This window comes from Equus quagga, chromosome 1, assembly GCF_021613505.1.
Source record: "Equus quagga isolate Etosha38 chromosome 1, UCLA_HA_Equagga_1.0, whole genome shotgun sequence".
Lineage (NCBI taxonomy): Eukaryota > Metazoa > Chordata > Mammalia > Perissodactyla > Equidae > Equus > Equus quagga.
Window position 1 is genome coordinate 157,803,655 of NC_060267.1, and position 19,531 is coordinate 157,823,185.

The 19,531-nt window shown below is 42.3% G+C and overlaps 1 protein-coding gene across 3 annotated transcripts in view; it reads right to left on the reverse strand.

Moving 5' to 3' along the window:
* NR1D2 (nuclear receptor subfamily 1 group D member 2) overlaps positions 1-18,173 on the reverse strand; it is a 28,574-nt gene extending 10,401 nt beyond the window's left edge. Inside the window, exons 1-6 of one of the 3 annotated variants that reach the window (XM_046661022.1) lie at positions 17,851-18,172; positions 9,522-9,785; positions 8,513-8,601; positions 6,260-6,404; positions 3,610-4,235; positions 1,698-1,883 (exon numbers count right to left, since the gene is read on the reverse strand). In XM_046661022.1, coding sequence (XP_046516978.1) covers positions 1,698-1,883; positions 3,610-4,235; positions 6,260-6,404; positions 8,513-8,601; positions 9,522-9,785; positions 17,851-17,908 — 1,368 coding nt within the window. In that variant the 5' untranslated portion in view covers positions 17,909-18,172. Of the gene's footprint in view, positions 1-1,697; positions 1,884-3,609; positions 4,236-6,259; positions 6,405-8,512; positions 8,602-9,521; positions 9,786-9,903; positions 10,073-17,850 lie in introns of those variants that run through there. The other 2 variants (XM_046661042.1, XM_046661032.1) reach the window with 2 other exon arrangements.
* Between the last annotated feature and the right edge of the window lie 1,358 nt (positions 18,174-19,531).

Genomic DNA, 19,531 nt, shown 5'->3' on the forward strand with positions numbered 1-19,531 from the left:
AATTGAAATCCAAACCAAACCAGTCAACAATGGCTTACTTACAGCGCACCCTCCACTCTACTAAACGGTGACATCTACATCACTTTCAAAACCAGAGGAACACACTGAACAAACACCTTCCCTTTGCAATGCTCCCAAGTAAAGATTTGTTTTACCCAAGACAATCCGAAAGAGAGCAAGTTTCTATGAGATAATGCTAACTCTAGAACACAACAATCCCAAGACAAACCACAAGGTGGGAAGAACACAAGTCATGGAGTCCAGGATTTGTGTTCTAGTCCTGAATGTGTTACAAATTTATTGGTAATCAAAGAAAAGTCTTCACCTTTCAGGGTCATAGTTACCTAACCTCAAAAATGGGTAAACTGAACTTGATCACTGACATCCCTTCTGGCTTTAAATCTTAAGCCTCAAGTTTTCCTTTAAACTGAAAATCCTAACCTACAAGTGTTACTTTTGAATTATACCATAGCTGTTTTACTTATGGCTTCTTCTCTGTTCTAGTCCAAGTGCCCTAGAAAACAGAGCCTAAGACAAAAGTTTATGCGGGATGTGCACTGGCACATGTGAAAACAGGAGAGGGGAAAAAGGAAATGAGACAGAGAAGGAAAGGGAGTAAATATTAGAGGATGTATTACTGAGCTGGCCACCACTTAATATCAAGAGTATCTGAAAGCTCAATCTTGCGGGACCACCCAGGGAAAAGTGAAAATATATCCCCTGGCTCCCTTCCCCCTCAATCAAAGATTTGGCCCACCAGACATCAACCTCCCACCCACCACCCTGCATTATTTCCGAACTATGCGTAAGTGAGCTATGAGCAAGTCCTGAGGCTTCTCACACCTCAGCAGCAACAGGGAAGCCCTGAGACAGAAAGTTGAGAGGCACCTAACTAAGCACAAAGAGAGGCACTGTCTGTGTCCCACTAAAGCTGGCAACAGTGGGTACCCCAAGCCCAGCAGAACACATTCTCTACTACAGCAAAAGAAGCCTCAGTAGAAAAATTAGCCAAGGATTCTAGAGTGAGGTGAGGCCAAGAGGATCTGAGGCAGCACATAAGAAATGTCTGACCCATCCTCCAAATATTCTACAATCTCCTAAAAGACAAAAACACATTCCACCTACCCTCTGTATTCTGTACAGAACACAGGAAACACTAGGCTAGGCTTTCAGTAGATGTCTAACACTCTGGAGAACCTGCCAAGTCCATACTTGAAAGCAATACTAGAACTTGGAGCTCGCATGCTGGGCAATATAGACATTTATATTTCAAGTCTTAAGCAACTCTGGATTTACCTAGTCTCTTCCCAAGCTCCTTCTTTCGTTGGTAGTTTCAGCCTCTGGACTATAACTACTTATTTAGAAAAGAATGAAAATTTTACATGAAAATAAAATACTGGGCTGGCCTGGTGGCGCAGCCGTAAAGTGTGCACGTTCTGCTTCTCGGCAGCCCGGGGTTCACTGGTTAGAATCCCAAGTGCGGACATGGCACCGCTTGGCACACCATGCTGTCGTAGGCGTCCCACATATAAAGTAGAGGAAGATGGGCACGGATGTTAGCTCAGGGCCAGGCTTCCTCAGCGAAAAGAGGACTGGCAGTAGTTAGCTCAGGGCTAATCTTCCTCAAAAAAATAAATAAATAAATAAAATAAAATACTATGTGCCGCGCATCAACATTCAGGATAAACAAAACCTACCTCAAAAGTCCCAGCCTTTAAAAGGTTGACCTGGTCATGCTGAGAGAGATCTCTGAATCCAGGAATACGCTTTGCAAATTCCACCACTTCCTTCACTGCTGGGGTAAAGCTCATCGAAAATTCTTCCCAGATTTCATGCCCCGATTTATGAGGATCCACATATGGAGACTTACTCATTGGACAAACCTAGTGTGCACAAAACATAAAAACTCTTAAATTGTGAGAGACGGTAAAGAAACTTCAGAGGTGGCATCTCAATCATTGGAAACTCCAACATGAAAATAACCCTCAGCACAAGTAAAATCTACTGATATAAGCACTTTCTCCATTTGCTACTCCCCTCATGATACAAAGCTTCGTGGCAACCTAATTTAAATATCAATTAACTTACCATCATAAAAGAGGTAGCCAAAGCAAAAATGAGACTTGTAATAACCTATTTCACAAACCTGTTGCATAGGTTTAAGAGTTTATTTTTGTAGCACTGCTGCCACCTTATGCTTGTCTTATGGTTTTCAAACAAATTCATACATATTCACTTTATTGTCAACTCAGTTAGTTATGGCAGATATTATAATTACCACTTCTTACATGAGGAAAGGAGACTAAGAGGTTTAGTGACTTACCCAAACACAGCTAGAACTTACAGGCCTAGAACTCAAGCCCACATTTAATATATCAAAATTCACTTTTTCCTAAATAGGCACAATTACAATGTTGTAATTTCAAAGAGGAAAAGTTAGTGACATGCCTCACTTTTTTAAAAAGGTCACCAACCATTTATTTCATAAACAATGGTGTGACTACTGACCTCCACTTGTTCATACAATAACTGGAGATAAAAGGTGCACCATCTCAATGAAGATTGGGGAGGGAAAAAATAGGAAGCCAAGAAAGGTACATACAGGAACACTAAAGAGATTATGAAACATGCACTGCATACTCTATTAGTAACATCAGCCTTTAAATTTTCACTAAACCCACAGGAGATCCAGGAATGGGATGATTCTATAACCAAGGAGAGTATCACAAAATTAGAACCTAAATGCTCACAGATTTTTCCCTCCTTAAGGTAGCCACTAAGTCTAATAAAATATAAGGTCACCTTTCAGATCCATGAAATCAAATACCTCCACGAGACAAAAAAAGCCTAACTTAAAGACTGAAGTAGAGTCAACTATTTTGCAAACAAAAAAAGACTTTAATTACCTGGCTGTAGAAAATACCAAGCACTATCAAAGGACCTCACGGTTTAAACTGGAAATGGTGCAGTACTGCTATTTTTCATGAAATTTTGGCTGAATATAAACACTGTACTTTTTCAGGTAGACTCTTGTATTTGATGAAAAAAACCTGAATGATATGAATATTAACTCATCTCATAAAGTTTGAGAAAATCCTTAGAAACTAGCCTATTAAACGAAAATATGCCCAAATTCTCAATTAAACATCCACATTCTACATCCAAAGACCTTTTTGCATCATAATGATTAAATAAAACTCTTTCCATAGAAATCAAGGTATTACTGACTGTGGCAAGCTAAAAGATGAGCCCTTTGAGAAAACCCCAAAGCTACTAAGATTAATCAGAATGCTTAAATTTTGAAAGAGATTTCTCAGAATTAAAGGAACAATTCTGCATGATCTGTATTTTACATAAAATCTTAATCTCAATCATAGTATCAATCAAATCACATGCTTGTACCTAGCTCTGTGTGAAATTAGGTCATTTAACAAATGATGTTTATTACAAGTATGACCTAAAATACTGCAGAAAAGTGATTCTGTAAATCTCTTAGGTTTTCTGACACCCTCTCCCCCAGTCTGTGAAGCTGGCATATCCCCCCAAATAAACGAAACTTTCAACGCTTTCCTTGATACAAGGTGAGCAAAAAAATTGATTTCACTATACCAGATGCATTCTCCCTCCAGTGTTGCACAGGTAACTATTCTTGTTCTCATTCTGAGAAAATCCATCTATTGAAACTCTATCACATACTCTTTGAGTATAAGCATTGGAGAAGTTCATACAATGTCCATTTGCGATACAAATGGCATGCCCGTTTGGGTAATGCATTAGGTTCCTCCCTTTGTACTGTCCATTGAGATGCTGCTGGCTCTCACTACAAGGAAAATGGCTGCTAAGCCCACTGCCACAATGGTCATGATTTAAATTGTATTGCTCCATGTTCTTAGGAACCCGTTCTCTCTGGGGCTGCATGGTCTCTGCTGAGTTTTCTCGCTGCTCTTGATTATACATAAAGGTATCCTTGTGCGCTCTGGTCACCATGCCAATCACTTCTTCCTTTGCAAAATCAGAAGAGGGAGGAGAAGAGCTTTTGATGTTTTCTGGCTCCAGCTGGGGCTTAGGTCGCAGCTGTTCCTGGGCTGGTAACGCTGTCTGTTCATGATGTTCTACTAATGTGTCATTCTGCAAATGACCACTGAACTGGCTGTTCATCATGGTCTTCATCGCACTTTGCATTTCAATTAGCATCCTCTGTTTTTCACGCTTAGGAATACGACCAAACCGAACAGCTGTTGAAGAAAAAGATATTTAACATCTAAATTCTAAATAAGACCTGTTTATACAAAAGAATACCACAAAATTACCTCTGATACCTATGGCCACTAGTCATACAAGTAAAGAATATCTATATGTGTCTGGTCCAAATTATTCTAAACTTACTGGTTATGTTTTTGATGTATCATAGGTAGTGGGAAGAGGGAGAGAATTTTCCACTTTTCTCCCAAAACGAAGCTAAGGAAAAGACCTCTTGGGTATTTTATAAGGAAAAAATGTGAAATTAATTAATGAAAATCACACTTTGAGGCAGACCGGAATTACTACACAGCACCTTTTTAACAAGGCTGAAGGCTGTCTTAAGAAGGCAAATAGGATTCAGCTACCCACATCCATTAATGTTAATGGAACTTAGTAGGTACAATCACTCTCTGAACCTCTAACCTTCGTCAATTCATTTTTATAACCTTATTCTCAAGGCCCAACTATTAAATGATCTGTTTGCTCCTTTTCTGGCTTTTTAAAAAGAAAAAAAAAGTCAATAGAAATGCAGTTACTGGAAAATAAACTTGCTGGATTTTAATTAAAATCAATCAAATAAAAAAAGTGAAATCATTCATCCTCCATTATTTCAGAGGCTAGTCTCAGAATGTGTTCTATCTCCAACATTCCTACCCCTCAGGGAGTGAAAAGCTTCTTTCTAGTCTAATATTTATACAGAGATAATAAAAACTCAATATACCCAGCCAGCAAGAAAGCTTTACTAATCTAATTGTAGCCTCTGACATTATCACTATAACAGACAAATAATTTTATCGTGTCTCACACTACCTCTACCACTTCCTTCACAAATAATTGCTATTTTTATTCTTTTGGAGCAATCACAATATCCACCAACTTTGGATTCGAAGTTCTAGTGCTATTAAAAACATTTCAGGCAACTGAAAATCCAAAACATCAACTGCTGAAATCTGTTTTTCAAGAAGCTCCTTGGGGTTGGCCAGTGGCGCAGCAGTTAAGTGTGCACGTTCCACTTCAGCAGCCCGGGGTTTGCCTGTTCGGATCCCGGGTGTGGACATGGCACTGCGTGGCAAGCCATGCTGTGGTAGGCGTCCAACATATGAAGTGGAGGAAGATGGGCACAGATGTTAGCTCAGGGCCAGTCTTCCTCAGCAAAAAGAGGAGGACTGGCAGCAGTTAGCTCAGGGCTGATCTTCCTCAAAAAAAAAAAAATGAGCTCCTTACTGCAATACTGCATTTCTGTGTCAGTAAAATATTAGTTAGAGAAACCTAAGTGCTTAAATGACCCTTCCCTAGATAAATATGGGGTTCATTCTTAGCAATTCTTTACTAAACTAATCCCTCTGAAAACATCATACTCCTGTTATGTTACTTAAAACAGACTTAGACTATCCAAAAGTGATTTCCCTAAGCATAAGGGAAGCGTCTAATCTTTCAGTGATGTCATCCAGATAATACTAATAGCCCCACAAATTATCACAATTTTTATTTTCCATGGGAATGGATCATGCCAGAATTGAGCAACCACCTCCACTCCAAACTCAAAGTTTCTTTCAATTTTGCATCTCCTTTTGATGTATTCAGAATCTGTGCCCTAAAAGCATACTATGATCTCAGGGCTGAGAAAGTGATAGAGATAACTCACATAAGAAATGAGTTCCTCAGTAACACCAAGAAATCAAGGAGAAAGAGCCAAGGATTCCTATATCAAGAAAAGCTAAATCTTTTCTTAAGAAAAAAAAGTATTCAAATTGTATAGGGGAAAAAAATGGGCCTTTTTACAAGAAGCAACAAAAAAAGAAGTGGGCCAAAAGCTGTTTCTGGGGTGACGATGCTAAAAATTGACTTTAATGAATTTGGCCTCCTACAAGGCATCAAAAAGTGTTTTCTAAAATCTTCTTCACCCTAAGCACAAGAGGGCCATTGGTAACTGGCTTGTAGCTCTGGTTTCTGTTGAGGAATAAAGGCCAAGCTCCACATGCTTTAAGAAAGAGCACTCTTTAAACTGAGAACATACCATCTCTCGACATTCCAACAGACAGACACTTTTTGAAGCGACACTGCTGACATCTGTTCCTATTCATTCTCATTATAGAACAGTTTTCATTCTTCAGGCACTTCTTGTACTGGATGTTTTGTTGAATGCTTCTCCGAAAGAAACCCTAAGAGCAAAGGAAGATATACCTATTCATTTAAAAACATCCAGATGAACTCCTCGTAAGCACTCCTCCCACGCCTAAGTATCCAGTATATTACCAGCTACCTGGGAAATAATTTTGGCTTAGAACAGAGGAAAATATAATATTGATACAGAGAATTTAACTAGATTCTTACCAGTTTCAGTAGCACCTACACATACTAGCCAAACAAAACTCTTCTTCCCTTTGGAGAATCCTGGTGCTTGCCAAAGCATCCCTTGGCTACAGTTTAACCCTGTTTCCAGCCCCTGCCTGCAGCCACATTTTTCCAGCTCATACTTTAATCACATGAAAATCCCAAAAATCCTGAAATATGACTGACTGATTTTTAAATGTGTCACTAGAAGTAAAGGTTACTTTAGCAAAGCCTGGTCTTACCTGCTGACACTAGCAAGGCCTACTTACAGGTGCCAGATGTTCCTGGCTACTTCTCAGCAACAGGTGTCACAACACACACCCAGAGATCACCTAATGATCCAAGGAAAGACAGTTCCCAGCTAGATGGCTACAAATAACTGCCTTACTACACAATTTAAGTACATGCTCTGTGAAAGGTCTTCAAAGATCTCCAGCTTAATGGTTCCAGGGAGAACAGAAAAGTCAAGAACATGATTACCAAAGTTATTTCAAACTTCATTTTCCTTGAATATCCTAACTAACCACACATTTCATAAACCTATATTAGTAATTGTGGGTTAAAATATTTTCATAGGGGCTGGCCCCGTGGCCGAGTGTTTCGCTGGTTTGAATCCTGGGCACGGACATGGCACTGACCATCAAACCACTCTGAGGCAGCATCCTACATGCCACAACTAGAAGGACCCACAACGAAGAATATACAACTACATATCGGAGGGCTTTGGGGAGAAAAAGGAAAAAATAAAATCTTAAAAAAAAACGAATGGAAGTATTTAAAAAAATAAATAAATAAAATAAAATATTTTCATACTTTATTACTACAATACTACACTTGGACACTATAATATCTGAGTTAGGCACATCTTTAAGAGGGTATAGAACAATTATGTGTATTTATCAAGAATACACAATTAGGTTCATTTACTTGTGCTTTTGTTTCTCTCACTATAAAGTGAGAATGTTGCCTGCCCCACAATTACTTCACATTTTTGTAAAAAAAAAAGAGAGAGAGAGAGTATTTATAGAATTTTTTTAAGAGTGGTACATTTATATAAAATACTAACTAGTCTTGTGAAGTGATCCAGACATTAAGAGCTATCAAATTCACAATTCATGCAGAACCAACCTAGAAAAGATTTCTTCTTTCATCATGTATATTCGTTATCTTGTTCACCCCCCCATCCTGCCAAACTGGATTCCTACTTCTGGCTTTTAGTCAAAGAACAGAAAGAGCACGAGTCTTAGCCATGTTCATTTTTGATACTCAGGAGAAAGGATTATGCCAGATTGAAAAAAAGAGATTCCCTGGATATAAGTAGGAGGTATAGACTATCCCACTTGGAACTAAACTATCTGACCAACACTCTAAAATGTATTCAACTAAACTTACAAATGAGCTTCCTCAAGTACTCAAAGTATATTTAAGATTCTTTTTTTACTCACTTAGCATTACTTCTGAAGATACCACATTTTTAGAAGCATCTAGGAATTATTCCCGACTTCTAATACTTGATATGTCAGAATGTCAAAGTATCTAATGATACCTATTCAAATTTGGTTTAAACTAAGTTCCAACAAGGCAGTAATGTCTCATCCATTTTGCTCCCTGCTGTTTCCCCACCACTTAGAACAGTACCTGACACATTAGAGAATAAGCATTTGTGCCCTTGGTTTCATACCATAAATACAGCTGAGCGAGACAGCAAATTTATTTTGATCAAAATCTTAAAGAAAAAAGAAATACTTTCACCAAATTAAAAATATATTTTTCCCAACAAGTTATGTTTCTACACTACATAAAATGCTTAAAACCTTAAAAGGAGCAGCTGACTTCTCTCCTCCTCCCAGATTATCAGTTGTGGAAAGTGGCAAACCTAACTTCAACTTCTTTAATCCCAGAATCGGTAGCTTAAAGAAACAAAAGCATGCTTTACCTTACAGCCTTCGCAAGCATGAACTCCATAGTGGAATCCTGACGCCACATCCCCACAGACTTTACACAGCAGAACCATGCCACTAAATTCTAAGGCACAAACACACAAAATTGAAAAATTGGAAGAAAAACTTCAACTGTTTGTTTTCTTGCCAATTGAATATTTTATGTTGTTCAATTTGTAAGTACTTTAAAAAGATACAAATCTACTTTTATAATGTAAAAGAAAAATCATCAGACCAAATTAACAAATCAAAACAAATCATAGTTTCCTTTTAAAAACACAGTTTGTGGGACTGCCAAAAATATCTCAGAGAGCTGGTTTTTTCCTTTCCTGATGAATTTAAACACACTGAAATTTTGTAAATCTAAAGTTACTTTACACCAGATAGGCAACCAGAACTAAGAAAACAACTCTTCTGGATAAGAATTAAGAAGTTTGGCAGAGAAGTCAATCAACCAAAGGTGCAAACGGACGTCTCCACAGGCTGCTGTACAGATACTCAGTTCAATTCCCCTCCAGGCACCAGAGGCCCCATTCCTTCCCGACCCTCCCCTATACCAGCCCGTCTTACCCTCCACACTCACTCAGGAGTCCAAATCCCGCCACTCATTTGGCTATCCCAATCCTGCTGTGTTTCCCAATCTCAAATGTTCTTAGCTCCAACTTCCCATGAGTAAGTACTCTGTTCTAGAAACCAGATTCAGTACAAGGAGTCCAGAAGGAAGGTAACTGTAAAAATGTGGTAAAAGCGGGTACTCTAGAGGAAACATGGTCAGGCAGAGTACTTAACCACATATCCTCCTCTGAGGTAAGAACCAATCCTGACAGCCCCTAAGCTGTAACTTTTAACACCATCACTGATTTTTTACCTAACTACTGAACTAGGATTACCCATAAGAGAGTGAAATTTATACCCAAAAATATAATGGTCCTTAAATGAAAAGCTGAGTAAATAAGACCCACCTGCAATTAATGGCACCAACCTTTAGAAAACTAAGTAACTTACTTGTCACTCCACTATGATTCTTTGTCATCCCAGGTGCACTCGATTTGCTTGTTTTCATAGAACAGTCTAGTCGATCATTCTTCAGGATGCCTTCAATATTGGAGAGATCACCATTTTTGGGATTACCATTGTTATCAGAATTTGAGCTATTTGGAGAAGAAGGAACAGAAGAGGAGGACTGGAAACTATTCTCAGAACCCTCACTGTGACAAGAGGCAGGGCTAGAAGCTGAGCTGGAAGAACTGATATAGGCAATCACACCTCCTAGAAAAGAGGGGGGAATCAGATAATTAGATACACAATATACATTTTCTGTTTTTGCAAATCTGAACAGTAAAGTCACTAACTTTAGAAATAGACTACTGATTAAACATCTGCTTACCCCAAAAGAAAAAAGTAACTTAATTCCTTATTTCCTACTATTCTTGCTTCCACAAAGTTCAAAGCACATATAATTCTCAATGATTCAAAAAGTGAGAAGGCTCACAATGGCTTGTTATTTTGAGCACATGCAGATCCAAACCTAAAGCTTTTCATTTTCCAAGCTTTTCCTAAAAAGAATGAAAAATCTTCCTTAGTGACGACCTAGCTTAGAGTAAACAAACTGCTTTGACTGTGAAAAAATCTGGTTCTGGTCCTCTCTCTGTCTCCTGCATTGTACCTGCATATGACACAACCCTAGAAACAGTGAGATCATCATTTGCCTCTCCCAGCACTTGGCTAAAACACAGGCTAATTAAGAATAAATCTAACATTTGGAGCTCTGGGTAAAGTAATTTATCTCAAAACGAGGAACCTTTCATAACTGTTGCTCCCAGAATCTTTGTTTTGATGCTCCCTGAAGACTTCTACAACCATCCACTAAAGCCTAGTTCCACACTCTCTTTTCTCCACCTAATTCCGCCATTGGACTTGCACACACACTTATCTCTAAGCAGCTCTTAAGGAACCCGGACTCACTACTTAATCTTCTGAGTTGCTATTTACAATAAACGTTAAAGAGGCTGGAAAAAGCACACATGCTATAAGAGAATAACATTAAGGCTGAAGCTAATTCTCTCTTCAGAGAGCTACTCTCAAAACAGTATTCACAACTTTAGCAATATAATCTCCACAACCCCTCTGAAAACTAGCCTTCGCCTCTTAGAGACTATAAACCTCCTAGGTTAAGAAACAGCGTTTAAAATTATTCTCAGGGCATAATTTCAAACTTCCTCCCTCAAAGAGATAAAATTTTGCAAGAGTGACCTCATGGCAAAATTTATTATTTTTCAAAATCCCGGGCCAAACAAGTAATTCTCATCTTGTCGACTGTGGTTTCTTTTCCTCTTCCCTCCATCATCAACATTTATTGGCATTTTCAACATGCATCAGATAGAAAGGTTAATTATCTCTCTTCCATCACTGTCCTGAACTCTTACTTAAACCTACTGTTTGCCTGTTTCCATCTATTTCTCAACTAGACCATAAGCACCTAGATGCAGAGACAGTGTCTCTTAATACTCTGCATACGCTTTACAGGTAATAATTCTGCCATAATACTTTTTAAGACCTACTTCTCTGCCTTTGTGAAGCTCCCATCTCATAACATGGACACATCCTAAGCAGTATAAAACATTACTACAAAATCACAAATGAAACAGGGCATTTCTGACAACAATCTCCCTGACTATAGTGAGTAGTAAGAGGAGAATTTTGCACATTCCCCAAGTAACAACTGCAATTGAAGTATTCACTCTGAAATAATAACTTTCTCTGACAAAGGGAAATAGGACCCCAATCTTCTTCTTAGATAACAGCCACACTTCATAAGTCATTTAAACACACAGCAAAATGCTGAGGCCAAAATAATTCCAAAGACCAGAAAGACATTTCCATTTACAGAGAAGAAAAAACAGGCAGAGAAATGTTAAGTCACTATTAGTCTGTCGTATAGAAATGAGCTACTAGATATGTATTCAAGTACCAATTATATATATCCAGGCTGGGAAACCCCTGAGAAATAAAACACAACTCTCAAGGAGTTTGATTACAACCCGGAAGAGAAGTTAACACAGGTGCCTACTGTGCCAAGAAAAACAGAACAGTGTTCATGATACATAAATTTAATATGCATGAATGCAACCAAATACACTTGAGTTTTAAAAACAAAAAATAGAAATAACATGGACAATTTCATCCACTCTTCCCTTAAGGATATACCTGGAATCAGTCTTGAGGTTGGAGGTGTGATTCTGTTCTTTCTACAGTCTGACCCACTTCACAAATGCTCTCTTGGCATGTGCTTATCGCCCGCCCAGAGTGAAGCCAGAGCTTTATGATTAATACTTGTCCTGCAACGTGCTCCCAACCTATAAACCAGTCATTCTCAAAGTGTGGTCCCTGGACCAGGGGCTTCAGCATCACCCGGAAATCTGTTAGAAATGCAAATTCTCAGGCCCCATTCCACATCAACTGAATCAGACACTTTAATTACACTGTTGGTGATTCCGATGCACAGTAAAGTTTGAGACTCACTGCCACAAGCCAACTACCTCATCTGTGTTCAATGGAAGAAAAAGCAAGCAAGGGTAATTTCAGTAACAGGAATTTCATCTACCACTGAATTTAAAATCTAAAAGCTCCTAAAACTCCAAACACAAGGAGAAAAAGCTTCCTATGAGTTTATTCTCATGATCCAGAGAGATTACATAAAATGTATATCATCAGAACTACCTGATGCTCTTACAAAACAGATGTTTCCAAGGTCCTGCCCAAACAAAAGAAGGTACCCTCAGGAATGAACATTTTAACAAGTTCCCCGAGCAATTCTCTGCACGTCAAAGTTCAAGAATGGCTACAATCAATCAAGTGAAACGAAAATTAGCCCACAGTTTTAAAGGCTGATGTTTTCATTGACATAATTGCCTGAATATGCTTAATAACCTGTGAATCCAAAGACAAACAATTCTGACCTGGAAGCCTGTTTAATGTCACGTTCCTGGGTAAAACCATTGTGCCATTTGTTTTAATAAAACTTTAGAGATCTGAAGTTCATGTTAGAAATTACAGGTGTTAGCAAGCTACTACTTTTTTCCACACAAGTCTCCATCCACTCAGAACAGAAAACAAAGAAAAATATTATCCTTAGTTCTCAATAAACTCCCAAAGGAAGGTCCCACAGCTAGTTGTCTTTTCTAAAGTACTACCTTAGGTACTAAATTCACTTCTCAACGTCTCAAGAAGATAAAAGATGAGAAAGTCATGGTTTTCCTCAGAAGACTTTCCTAAGCATTTTGAGTCAGCCACTTTGTTTACATGGTCTTCTGACTACTTCAACTTAGAAATAAACTTTTCAGAAATCAGAGCTCCCAGATGGCTTAAGAACTGGTTTAAAGTACTGACTGGGTAATGGAAGATACTGCAATTAATTACCCGAAAGGCAGCTTCCTTGGCAAAAGCTCCAAAAAAAACTAAGAAAAATTACTGGGCAATTATCAATCCAGATAAGATCCAATTCCTATCTTCAAGGAGCCCAACAATCATTTACAACAGGCATATGGACCATGGCATATGGCCAGGCACTACGGAATCAAAGACAACCCATCTAGAAGCAGCTACATCCTCCTAGCAAGACTTTCAACACTGATTTAGTCATCTCAGCATCTACTCCTGCTACCAGACACCAATCTACCAACCTGATGGTTACCAACCCAAATGGGTTAAATTTTAATTCCTAAAAGGTAAGGAGTTCATCTAGCAGTTGCTCAACATAATGAAGAAAGGTAAGTGAAAACTACAAGTCACCAAGTACCTACTGAATGCCAAGAATAAAATGACACAATTTCACATCACATTTCATCCTCACAGAAACCCTGTGAATTAACTTACATTATCGCATTTTACAGATGAGAAACTCAGAGAGGTGAAGTAATACAGCTACTAAGTGGCCGGGAGGGCTGAAAGTCAAGGCTGTCTAATTCCAGAGTACAGACTACTACTTACCGAGAAGACCTGGGCAAGCAAGTCACTTTCAATCTCTCTAAACCTGAGTCTCTTCTATAAAATGGGAATATCTGTCAGAGCTATTACAAGATTGAAATGAAATGATCTTCACAAAAGGGATTACTAAAGTGCTTTTTGCACACAGTTTTTGATGATAAAGCAAGAAAGGTAAAATCTCCGAACCAGCAAGTCCCAACACCTCCAGAAACAGGGAGAATGTACTTCTTAGAGGCCTCAAGCTAAAATTAGCTGAGGCAGAGTCTTCTCTATTTTTAGTTGAAAGGGACCCTGGAGCTGGGCCAGGTTCCCAGGCTACGGCTTACCCAGTGGTCAACTGCAGACAAGCCAGAAGTCAATATCCAATTTTGTACTGCTAGGAAACATTTACCGTCCCTACATATGTTGGGGTATTCTTATCTCAATTCTAGGCTTGCCCATGATCAAAATCTTCCCACTTTCACTGCCCACCATCATGGAAAGTATGCTTCAGTTTCAAGTCATGACTGTATCTAGAACAAAACATTTTTACCATCAAGAAGCTTTAATTTTCTCATTTTAAGAGTAGGTTATTAATAATTTCTACTCACAGGGTGGGAGAGTAGATCTAATTGAAGCACTAAACTTCCAATTGTGTCCTTGAGTGTCAGAGTACCAGAGAACAGCATGGTCCCTTCCCTAAAACGCCTTAGGGGCCAAATGGGAAAACAGCTATGTTAACCATTCATTCCAGTGCAATGTGAGCAATGTTTCATACGAATTACTGTGAATTGCTGAAGATCACACAAGAGCACTAGAAAGAGCAGAGATCAAGAGGAGCAAACATAGCCAAAGCAAAAATAAGTGGGGTCTTGAAGAATACGTAAATTACCAAATGACATACCATGTAAGAGATTATTTAAGAAAACAAGTAAATAGGGTGACAAAAAACAAATACGTCCTATTTTGTAAAACCATGTTTTTGTCTCCATGTAAATTGCGGGGGAGATTTGGGGGGACAGGGGGGCAAGTGTACCTAGTGTTCAGAAAAAAACAGATTTACTAGCAACAAGATTAAAAAAGGATGATGAAATTGGGAGGCTATGACCCTATAGCACTGCAAACCAAGTGGATCCATGACAGCATCTCCTTCACCCCTAAGAAGACAGGACCAGAAAGCTGCGCGTATACCTTCAAATGTTATGTAAACTTAAATAATCCAGCATAGTAGTAGTTTGTGCTCCCCAAGAGGAATTGGTGGATTCAAAATCTGGTTCTACCACTTGCCTGGGTAGGTTACTTATCTTCAATTTACTTAGCCCCTCATCTTCAAATGGTGACAACAGTACTTTCCTTCACAGAATTAATGTGAGGTATCAAAGTAGTAACACATATAAGGGGCTTGGCACACAGTAAATGCTTGACAGATACGGGTGGTTATAATTTTACCATCGTTACACTGGAAGAGTTCTATCAGAATAGTTCACACAAAACTAACCTTCCCTACACATTCTTTCCTTCAATTCTGAATGTGTTATACGGACCCAGTGGTTTCTCTCGCAGGTTCCTTATTTCCACGATACCTTCTGAATCTCTCAACCCCACTGACCAGTCAAGCAACTTCCTACTTTACTTTTGATTCTTCCCATTACCTTGCTGTATCTCTCTCCAAGTAAAGATTTCTTTCCTCTTACATCCCTCTAATGTTTTCTTTCGAAGTTTGGAGAATACAGATTTGTAAAGATAAGAATGGACTACGTGGAGATGTTTTCCTAATTTTTAAAATGTGAATTACAGCCATGGTTATGAAGTTTGTACAAAGAGTTATTTACTTTAAAGAACCTGGTATACTCAATCAAAATCTGTGATAGAAACGTATAGAGAATTTCTACAACTTCACTATTTCATATCTGTATCAGTCATAGAGAGGGTAGAAACACAATGTGTCATGAATTACAGGATAGCTGGACGAAATGGTCACTGACCGAATGTGTACTGACTGATAGAACGATATCAACCCAAAGGTGTGCCACACAGCACCAAATCTGGACCCACCCTGGTCAACATTCACAACAGTTTGAAGGAAGTTAAAGGGAATGCTTATCAAAGGTCCCTCTGACAGACAGATGGCAGAAAGTGCTAATATCCTGAGTAATAGCTTGTGACTGCTTGAACCTGGAGCCAAAAGGAGTAAGAAAAAATTTAAAGAGGATAACTGCAAATTGCTACAGTTCAGGTCAAACAATTATCTGCACAATGAATGAAAGCTAGCTTCAAAATAGTTCACAAGGTCCTAGCTGACTGCAAGGTTATGTGAGTCAGCAAAGCGACACGCCACAAAAGCTAAGGCTGCCAGAGAATTCATTTGCAGCAGAATCCCAAACTTGCAACTTGATAACTGTCCAAAAACGTCCGCGGGAGCCTGTTCACCTCTAGGTGCTACATCTCAAAGGGCAACAAAGATGATGATCACAGAAAACAACACTGAGCAAGGACCAAGGAACGAGAACAAGCAAAGGAAGGGCGGGTGGGGGGGACAGTCAACAGTCATCCAAAGGAAGTTTTACAATTCATAGCTCCAAAAGGCAAAATTAAGCTCACTGATAATGTTCCAGGAAGGCTCAAACCACAGAAAAACCTGCTAACCGCCTGAGCCAGCCAACCTTGAGGTTGCAAAGCTGAAGAATTCATTAACGCTAAAGGCTGGGTTAGAAGAGGATGAACCCACAGTCCCTAAATTCTTATCAAGCAGAAGTTTAATTCCATGATAGTGTTACTCAATTTTTAAAAATATCATCAAAAGCTAATTTAAAAGTGTAGACAAAGAGAACAGATTAGTGGCTACCGGGGGGAAAAGTGGGGTGGGGGGTAGGCACAACGGGTAAAGGGGTGCACCTACAACACGACTGACAAACAATAATGTACAACTGAAATTTCACAAGATTGTAACCTATCATTAACAACAAAAATTTTTTTAAAAATCTCCAAAGCTAAATAGGCCCACAGGAAATAAAACACAGAAAAAATAACTTTATAGTTGGTGGGAAATGCACAACATACCTGTTATCAAGGCGTGGTTTTTAGAGCATATAATTTAAGAAATAAAAACTGGCTTTGTAACCTCAATGGCCTTAGGTATAAGAGCCACCATTTGTGTGAGAGCTGCCAAAAGGGTGAGAAGGGAGCACGGTATTTTTCTATGGTACTGTCACAGGAAATGTAACAAGAAAGAGAGTTATAAAGCCAAATTCTGTGGATCAACCACCCGCGGGCTTAAAACAATTCACTGAAATGAACAAGGACTCGTCTCATAAGGTCTCGGGGTCACTCAGGATCACTGAGTCATCCTGACCACGGGCGAGCCGACTGATTAGCTAGGGTGTGTCCCGTTTACAGTAAGGCTCCCAGCCCGAGGGGATTTTCGAGCCGTTTTTATGACAAGGTGTGTAAGACAGGTCGCGCCCTAGAGGAAACCATATTTTTTGTAAATAGTGAGGCCGCATCATAACAAGTGCGCTTGTTGCCCTGTCTGCAGGGCACTGCTCCGGAGCTAAGCTCCTCAAGACTGCTTCCCGGGCCTCGCCTCCGGGACGCCCCACGCCTTCCCGAGACACCTCCTTCGGCCCGAGGCGCGCCCTAGCCCCGCACTTCTTCCTCAGTATCCACAAGGTCGGCGGCGGTGCGTCCGCCTAGCGGCGGCTCCCCGCGTCGGGGTCACCGTGCGGACCGCGGCCGATACACTGCGGCGTCGGCGCCCGCCTCCGGGCAGCCCAACCGCGGAGTTCACGGCACGCGCACGCGCACACGCACGCGCGGCCTCCTCCGCAGTGTGCAACCCCGCGGGGGAGGAGGGAATCGCGTCCACGTCACGGCGCGGAGTGTTCCAAAGGGGCGGGGCCTCCCGGGGGGCTGCGGCGCTCCCAGCCGGCGCGCGCGCGCGCCCCCGCCCCCACGTGTCCCTGCGGCCCCGGGGAATGTGGGTCACGGAGCCGAGCGGCCTCACGTGTCCCCGCCCGCTGCCGCCGCCTCAGCGCCCATTATGTAATGCCGCGTCACGCGCCCGCCCAGCCAACTGGCGCCCGCGCGCCGCCGAACGTAAACACAGCGCGCACGTGGCTCGCGCGGCCGGGCCATGTGAGGGGGGGGCCGGGCCGGCGGCGCCGGGCCGCGCTGCGGCGTTGCGGGGAGCCGAGAGGGCGGCCGCGGGGCGGCCTGGAGGCGACGGGAACCGAACCCGAAGCGGATCCGCAGCGCGCGGCAGCCCACCCCGCCGGCCCTGGGGACACCCCCAGCCACCGCCCCCCAAAGTGCCCCTGGGAGCTTAGCGCCCCCTCCACCGCGCCCCCACCCGCCGCAGTCCGGCTCTTACCCGCATTCACCTCCATGGTGCCCTCGGAGACGGGGCGGAGGCCGCCCGCTTCCCGCATAGGGGGCCGCGCCGCCGCCGCCTCAGCGCCGCGCCGCCCGAGGCTGGCGGCAGCGGTGGTCGCGGGGCCCCCTCATGGGCAGGGCGGGCGGGGCGCCCGGGACCCGGGCCCCGCGGCCGGAGAGCGGGCTGCAGTGAGAGAGGGCGGCGGCGGCCGGCGAGCAGCGCTCCTCGCGGGGTCCCTGACAACAAAAGCGGCGGCGCGGCGGCTTCCTGCAGCCAGCGCACCGCGGCGGCGAAGGCGGCTGACGGGGAGGGCAGCCGCGACCATGTGACCCGCGCACCCCCCCCCCCCCCCTCCGCCCGCCCAGCGGCCGGCCGCTGCAGCGGCTCCGCCCCCTCCCGCCCCGCGCCGCCCCGCCCCCTTCCGCCCTCCGCCTCTCCGCTTTCCTTCACTCTGTCTCCCCTCCTCGTCTCCACCTCCCTTTTCCTCATATTACTCCTCTCCCTCCTTTCCCCTCCTCCTTCTTCTCCTCCTCCTCCTCCCCGACCTTCCCGCCTCCGGCTGGGAGTCCCCTCCACCTGGTGACACCTCAGGTCACCTCGGACGGTTCCCAAGGACCGCCTTGTGGCGCCGAGCAGACCGGCTTTTCAGGACCCCGGGCTAGGCCACCGTCCCCGCGGGTCCTGCTCTCCCACTCGACAGACTAAACGCTGGGCTCTTTGAGGGCACCGCCCATTTCTCGTCGCTCTACACCCCTCGGGTGATTTCCTCCAATGCCGTAGCTTAAGTAGACCTGTGTTCTGATGACTGCCAAATGTCCATTTCAAACCGAGACCTCTCCTCTGCAGGTTCCTACAGCCCGTTTGATTATGCCCCTTTGATGTCTCTTAGGCATCTCAGATTTAAGGTGTGGACAGGTGTATGCATGTGTCTAAACTTAGTGAATGCACGCTTAAGATTTGTGCATTTCGCCTTTTATGTAAATTTTACATCAAAAGGAAAAACGAAACAAATGTGCTGAGGTATGCAGAGGGAAATGCGTTGGTCTGCAATTTAAATGCGTTACAAAAGTAAGATGGGCTGATGGCTGGAGGCGTGGATCAATGTATAGTAGTATAGTAAGCTGTTAGTTGCTGATGCTGAATATGGGTATTCACTGTAAAATTCTTTCCAATATGATCTTTGAAAATGTTCAATATAGGGGCCGGCCCGGTGGCGCAGAGGTTAAGTTCCCACGTTCCACTTCTCAGTGGCCCAGGGCACCCCGGCCCGGATCCTGGGTGCAGACATGGCATCGCTTGGCAAAAGCCATGCTATGGTAGGCATCACACGTATAGAGTAGAGGAAGTTGGGCATGGATGTTAGCTCAGGGCCAGTCTTCCTCAGCAAAAAGAGGGGGATTGGCAGTAGTTATCTCAGGGCTAATCTTCCTCAAAAAAAAAAAGAAAAGAAAAGAAAATGTTCAGTATAAAATGTTGAGGGAAACGTAATGTGTCAGACATTTTTACATGTGCTACACCCCTTCTCCCCCCATCCATCACACACACAGAAGTTCCTTCCCCATCTCAGTCTACTATTTTGGTAAATCTGCCAGTTCCTGAAGCCAGCAAATTAGGTTTCTTTCCCCCTCTCTCTCTGCCTTTTATAGCCCATTCAATCCGTTAACAAACCTAAGCTATT